This window comes from Montipora capricornis, unplaced genomic scaffold, assembly GCF_036669925.1.
Source record: "Montipora capricornis isolate CH-2021 unplaced genomic scaffold, ASM3666992v2 scaffold_414, whole genome shotgun sequence".
NCBI classification, from domain to species: domain Eukaryota; kingdom Metazoa; phylum Cnidaria; class Anthozoa; order Scleractinia; family Acroporidae; genus Montipora; species Montipora capricornis.
In genome coordinates this window covers 165,001-172,581 of record NW_027180145.1, presented here as the reverse complement: position 1 = coordinate 172,581, position 7,581 = coordinate 165,001, and the positions used below count along the sequence as shown (strand labels likewise).

At 37.4% G+C, this 7,581-nt stretch overlaps 1 protein-coding gene across 1 annotated transcript; it reads right to left on the bottom strand.

Annotated features, from left to right (window-relative positions):
- Positions 1–858: 858 nt before the first annotated feature.
- LOC138035488 (uncharacterized) lies at positions 859–6,676 on the bottom strand. The gene is made up of 4 exons (XM_068882161.1): positions 6,616–6,676; positions 2,072–2,133; positions 1,337–1,630; positions 859–1,218 (listed from the first exon to the last, which is right to left on the bottom strand). Exons 1-4 carry the CDS (start codon positions 6,674–6,676, stop codon positions 859–861), a joined length of 777 nt encoding a protein of 258 aa, XP_068738262.1.
- Positions 6,677–7,581: the final 905 nt, after the last annotated feature.

Below are 7,581 nucleotides of genomic sequence, written 5' to 3'. Positions count from 1 at the left end.
ATAATCAGTGTCATACAAAACAGAATGGTCTGCGCGTGACCCAAGCCGTTGTTGACAATGGCAGCAGTGCTCACTCACAGTTCTAGCTAATAATAGTAATAATAATAATAATAATAATAATAATAATAATTTTAAATATATAGCGCTCATATCCACGTATCGCTGTCCATGGCGCTTTACAATTTACAATTTACAGTAATTTACAATAAAACGATTTAAAAACATTAAATTCCATGGAATGTTATTATACAATAAATATTATTAATTCTATAAACTATCTATAAAATATTATTATTATTCCAAACAACAACTATTGAACTGATAATGATATAATCAAATGATGCAAGAAATATCAAATCAGTCGATAAAAAAACGAAAATGATTAAAAAGAAAAATCAAATAACTAATTAAATTTCCTATTATCAAGAAAAAATGTAAAGAGAAACGTTTTGAGTCTGCTTTTACAACTAGCAACTGGGGAGCAAGAACAAATATCTGAAGGTAACCTACTCCAAAGTCTCGGAGCAACGAAAACCATAAGCGGTGAGCTTAGCTCTAGGTTCAACAAGAAGTTTATTCGTAACAGAGCGAGGAGAGTAGCAAGAGGAACGAGAGGAAAGAAGATCAGACAGATAGCAAGGAGGCAGACCATTTTAGGCCTTATAAGTGAGCAGAAGCAACTTGAAGATAACCCTATAGTATACAGGAAGCCAATGAAGATCAATCAACACAGGGGTGATATGATCAAACTCAGTTCCCTGTAAAAGTAACAACACGAGCAGCAGAATTCTGAACGTGCTGTAGTTTGTCAACGAGATACTTAGGGAGTCCATAAAGAAGAGCATTACAGTAATCGAGTCAGGAAGAAAACAAAGCGTGAACAATAGTGTGAGCAGCATTAGTACTAAGATATTTCCTAATAGAAGACCGATTTCTTAAGTGGAAGTAAGACGACTTGCAAATCTTGCTAACTTGAAGTTCCCCAGTCATGCATTCATCGAAAACCACTCCTAAATTAACAGCAGAAATACAAGGGACAATACTTTCACCACAAACTACGATCTCATCTAATGGAGGGCGACTACGAAACCTACAGTAGATGCAAATCAACTCTGTCTTATCATGATTTAGCTTCAAACCATTAGCAAGCATCCACCATGAAATGTCAGTGAGACATTGTTCCAAAGACTGTCTCGATTGTACAAGCTGTTGGTTACCCTTAAACGAGAAATACAACTGAGAATGATCAGCGTAAAAAATGATAACTGACATTATGACGCTTAACAGCGTCAGCTGGTGGAGAAGTATAGATCAACTAAAGAAAACGCCTTAGTACTGTGCCCTGTGGCACTCCAACATCAAGGTTGACAAGGCTCGAGGAAGACTCATTGATACCAACGAATTGCTTCCTATTGGTGAGGTACGAACTTAACCAACTTAGAACAACATCCCTGACACCAAAACGATTAGCACGTCTATCAAGTAAGACATCATGAACAACTGTATCAAGCGCAGCTGACATATCAAGGAAAATCAGAATGACACAGTTGCCAACATCAACAGATTGAAGGATGTCGTTGTAGATACGTACCAAAGCCGTTTCATTGCTGTGCTTAGCTTTATACGCCGACTGAAACAAATCATGAAGATCATGTTCAGCAAGCTAACAATTAAGCTGATATGCAACAGCCTTTTCAATCAGTTTAGATAAAAACTGAAGATTTGAAACAGGACGGAAATTTTAAAAAACTTCATGATCAGCATTAGCTTTTTTAAGAATAGGAGTGAGTTTAGCCACTTTAAGAATTAGGAAACGCACCTTTAGACAGAGAAAAGTTGATATTTCTCACCAAAGTGGGTAAAAAACAACCCAGACACTTCTAACAAAAGAGAGGCAGGAATTGAATCAAGACTGCACGATTTCACTGACGAACCTATTAGGCGTTAAACATCATCACTACAGTGGTTTTCACTCCAGTGGTTTTCACTCCTAAAAACACATTTTCTAATTGTGCTTTTGATGTAGCTACCAGAAGATATGGCATCTTGTGTTATGTACACTTTCGCTGACCTTCAATAGGCCATTTCCAAGTTGGTGTTTGTCTGAGTTACGAAGTGAGTCTTGGTGCTCAACTATTTGTATAAGAATACGCAACTCATTTCCAATTGAATGGTTATGCACCTGCACTCGCTTTCAAACTGAGGCATGCAGCAACTCGGAAATGGGCTATTGGCGTTCGTTTTTGAACGAAAAATGGCCTAATGCGTTTTTCAACAATGCTCCAGTTGTATTGTATAGTAATTCTTGGTTTGCATCCACGTGATGAGACGGCCATGTTGGTGAACAAAACAATAGAAAATGACCCCACAAGTTTTGCATAATAATAGAGTTAAAATCCCAAAAGACATTTTACTGCATTGTTCTGTACACAAACATGGTCATCGTGACGTCAGATGAAAACCATCAATAAGGGGAGCACGGTTGTAAAATACACACCCGATGATCTTTTAAAGAGGCGCTTGTATGAATGGAAAAGAAATCATCGCGCAGAATGGCCGGACGGACGAACAACGAAACAAACTATACTGAAGCTCACTGCTGATTACCATTGAGCAATAAAGTTCTTTTTCTCGATTGTTTCGCTCTGTTAAACATCGATTCGAGTTGATTTATTTCAGTCTGTCGATTGCACGAAAGAAACTGTGCCCGAAAAGAGGGGACTTTTTGTCTTAGCCGCTCATTTAACTGATCTATAATTTTTATTGCACTGGAAGTAAATGTCCGGAGAACAAAAAGGTATTCTGCACGACTTAAATATTATGATTTTTGCACAGTCTTTAAAAAAAAAGTAATTTTTATACCTAAATATCTTCCTTTAAATAGTGGAGAACTGTGGCGGAGAACTGTTGACTTCTGAGTGTAACGCAACCCACCGTTTTCACAATCCTTCCTTACACCACTTCTTCACCAAGGCAACATATTGTTTTACTATCTGAAACACTTCCCTAATAATATTCAATGAACCTAGCCGGCCTTGAGACTAATTATCAAGAAATTCTTTTCTCAGACCAATCCTGGGAAAAACTGTTGGGACAACTCCCGCTCTTCCCTTTCCCAGCATTACAATGTTAATATTTCACGGTGTCCGAATACAAGATTAGTTCATCCATCGCACGAATGTTTTAGTATTGTCTGGGGAAAGGGGGAACGCGAATACGGCATCGAAAGAGCAACACGTGTTGCTCATATAACGATGGAAGCAGGTACAGTAAATTCTCTACTTTTTGATTAAATTTGACTAGTGTCCCAAAGACTTTTGACCAGGAGCCTTGAGGCACACCATAGGTAACGTCGATCCTTGAAAATACATGTGGAGCAATTTGAGTTGTCTGAGTTAGATCTTGTAAGTAGGATAAAAAACACCTGTTTATCTTGCCACAAAAGCCATAGTATTCAAGTTTATGAAGTAAAATATTAGGATCAACAGTCGGTCAAAAGCTTTTTTCGAGTCAATGAAGAATGAGAATAATCGCTTGTCCACATTTATCTGTTGTATGGCGTTCACGAAATCAAGATTTGCATGTTGAGATGAGTCTGCTTTTCGGAAACCGTACTGTGATGGAGAGAGTAGTAAAAATAAAATGTTTTCGAATTGTCAGCAATGAGTTCTTGTAAAATTGGGGAGAAATATCACTAGCTTGTGTTTCCAGAAGTCTGTTTAAAGAACCTAAAGGTAATTTGTTGCAGCGGATCTTGTTTGAAGTTTCATTATCCTTTCTTGGTTGCATTTCCGTAATTTGCCGATTCTTGGCGTGTTTCAATGACATACATCAAATACATCAAAAGTTACTATTATCGTTATTGCTATTGCTTGTATCTCTTAAAGAAACTTTAAACTGAAATTTTAAATAAATAAAAATTGGTGTACCTTTAAAAAAAAGTCAGCTCCCTTTTAAAATTTAAAATCTTTTAACGTTGCAGGGAAATGGCAAAAAAAGGTAACAATGGTATGCTTTCCTCTAGGCAAGTCAATCAACGTTTATACCCTTTTGACAGTTGCTATGAAAAGCATGCAGTTTCTGCTTATTTAACCAAGTTTTCTTTTCTCACAGTTGGACTGGAAAAGGAAGCATTGAAAGCCGTTTATCAGATGAAAATTATTGCCCCTCAATAAGTTCCTCTTGCATGCTTCTTCCCGGTTGAGCCGGAGAATAACAGACTGGCTAATCAACTAAGACACTATGATTGGCCTTTAATTGAATTAAATTATTCTTGGGAACTCAAAGTGACATCCCATGACTGGTCATGCAAACTCACCCTTAGTATAGATTGATTCAATAAAAGGTTGTTTACTTACTCCAGAAACCACACATCAAAAATATAATGACTGCAAGATGCCTGGTGGTTTCCATTCTTGAATGCGCTTTAATAAGTACTTAAGTCCTCACACATTTTAACCAAACGTATCAGCAAGGAACTGCAAAGGAATGAGAAAACGAAGGTGTTGTTGAGACTGTTTTCTAAAGTACCAAATGTTTTCGTACGCGTGCACTCTGTCAAATAACATCTTCATTGTCTCCTAAAAGTGGAAAATATTCTCAGCGAACAAAATGGCTGGAAAGCACATCGATGTTGAATAAATGTATAACAAACACCCCTAAGCTTTAACGTATGCATTTCCTCACATCAAGACTTCCAAATGAAATAAGGAAGTTTAGTTCAAAACTCGTAACCAACGCTAATTTAACCGAATTAACTATTGGAGGGTAATTTGAAGAGCTATTTTCTCTCAATTTAAACCATGTGAGCGTTAGCCCTACTAATCGAATTGGATCTCACACAAGGACAGAGAGAAAACTCTGACTAGGGTGGGAATTGAACTGCTCCCGTCTGACCTTTTATCTCAGTCGCTAAAGCAGCGGTGATTTAACGCGAAGGTCGTGGCCGTTCAATTCCCACCCTGGTCAGACTGTTTTTCTTTGTCCTTGTGTGAGCCCAATGCCAGTAGTAGGGCTAACGCTCACATGGTTTACATGAGGAGAAAATAGCACTTTAAATTACCCTCCAAGAGTTAATTCTGTGGACAAATAAATGCTACATGGCCAACGTTTGCAAAAGCGCAACCCTTCCTTGTACAGGCTAACTTAATACATTCTCTCTACCTTTAGCTACGTTAACAATAATTGTCGATGACGGTTTTAGTTACAAAGAGGAAAGAATTGTAACATCTCCCTCCGATCCTTTGGTCCCAGATGAAACATTTATTAAGCTGACTCGTTTCATGACATTACCATTTATACATTCGAAGAATATGTGAAGAAAAGATAAAGAAAAAAAATGCCGCAGCTGAGATAATTTAAGTCCATGTAAACATGTATGAATTTTTATTTTATTTTGTTGAAAATGTTCCTTGCTTCCGAAACCATTGCTCAGTAGCATTCTTTACACTCTTGTATAATGCATTCATGAACAGGCTGCAAGTGTTCCGGAAGCGGGTTGTCTAATATAAACTGTATATCTTAGTTGCTTGTAAGTGAGGAGAAATTACATCCACCTACACCTGAATCAGTTCCTCTTCACTATGACACAAATAAGATCTTTTTAAAATTTTCTTTGCAGTTGGAAATCTTCAGTATTGATTTTTGGCTTATGATTTTACTTTTTGTTGCGACTGAATATAACGTGTGTTAAAAACAAACACCTTGATATGTTTGAAAACACAAAAGGTGTCTTACGAAATCACACCTAATTTTAGAGTGTAGGGTGGTGTTGTCAGATGAGGGTGGAAGTTGTTCTTCTATCTTCTTCTGCATCAACTTGTCAACTGTCCTTAATCGGTTGAGTGATCAGTGATGGCAGAGATATAACACGTTGACTTCAGCGTCTCCACAAGATTGTTAACAACACAACATTGCTGGACATATGAATCTCTATAAGCTTGTACACCCGTAGGCCGCCATCTTCTCTCAAGCTGCTGTCTTTTTTACATTTTTGACATCACCTCTCCGAGGACATCGCTCGGAGGAGTGATGCACCTCTCCGAGGACATCGCTCGGAGGTGTGATGCAAAAACAAGGCTTTGTACGCTTTGAACGTTACTCGGCAGCCTATGCTCTATGCTCTTATGAAATTAATGAAAGATTCCAGATGTTGCAAGTCCAAACACACTCTATTTTATTTGAGACAACACGTTACTGACAACTAATTTACATAGATTTTTTTTTTCCATTCTCATTGGCTAAGAGAACACAGTGCAGAAAAGATGCAATTCAGTGCAAAATGAAGTAAAAAGAAAGAATTCTTATTGGTCAATGAATAAAGAACCTCACAGATAGCCAATCAAATGCAAGCACAGGATGGCGCAAAATGGAGATACGTGATTAGGTACTTCTGCATAAGTATGATAAGCTATGCAATCTCGACCTTAGAGCTCTTCTCTCGACAAGAGCTCTGGGGAACCCTGAAACGAAGTATTTTTACGTTGGTTTTCGTGAAGAACAATCAAAAGCGTCTCTAATTGGTACATTTATGTTAGCACTAGGGGTGAGCAGGCGCCATGAGGTTCAAATAGCCAATTTTCGGCTATAAGAACCCTACGGCGCATGTTCTCCTACATGCTCTTTCCCAGAGCCTTGGGTCGATACTACGCTCTGGTGGCGAGAATGGATAAGCCATCTTCATACTTTTTCATGCATACCATTAATAAGTAATCACATAAATTTTCCCATGCAATTTGGAGCACAATCCATGATCCATTCTTTATATATTTCAAACTTGCAAAGTATAATAATTCGAAATTATAAAATCCAGTCACTCTTGACTTCTTGACACTTATTTGCATGCATCGTGTAACATTTTCAGAAGAGAGAACGTTTGTCATATGCTTTTTTCAACCAATCGAATGATAACACAACCTTTTATGCAAAGTTTATGAACAAAGTTTGTAAAATGAGGAACATAAATTAATTCACAAACCAAACTCGCAATCTCTAACTTTAACAATAAAACAGCAAATACCAAAGGAGGCAGGTATGGGCAAGATTGAAGAAGATTAAAAGGACTGTAAGCTTGGTTTTTGCAAACTGTTCAGTTTAAGAGTTTTTAAAGTTGATCTCTGTTCATTGTAACTTTAATTAAGTAAACTCGACAGAAACGTTTTCGTCTCAAAACTTTGGTTTGTGTTGTTTAAAAGTTTTTTTTTTTCCGGCTAAGGTAACGTTAAGTTGTATAGCAAGAAGGGACGAATACCCTCCAAACGTCTGGTTCACTTTTAAAATATTTGTGCGCAAATTTGAACTTTCCTTTACCATTCATTCGCATTATATGCGTAGCACAGTTTCTTCGAATTTTTGTTACCACAAAATGAGTTGTATTGCCGTGACACAGCTCTTTTAAGTAGTTCCTGAGTTTTGCCGTAAACCATTGGGTTAGAGATTTAACTGACCAATGGAAAGGCTAGGCATACGTGGTATTGGACAATTTTCACTGGAGCCAAGGAAATCTCCTTTAATCGAAGCTTAAAGGACTGTTCGTCAAAAATGGAATATACAAATATATCGGGGAAATAAAAAAGTGTCACA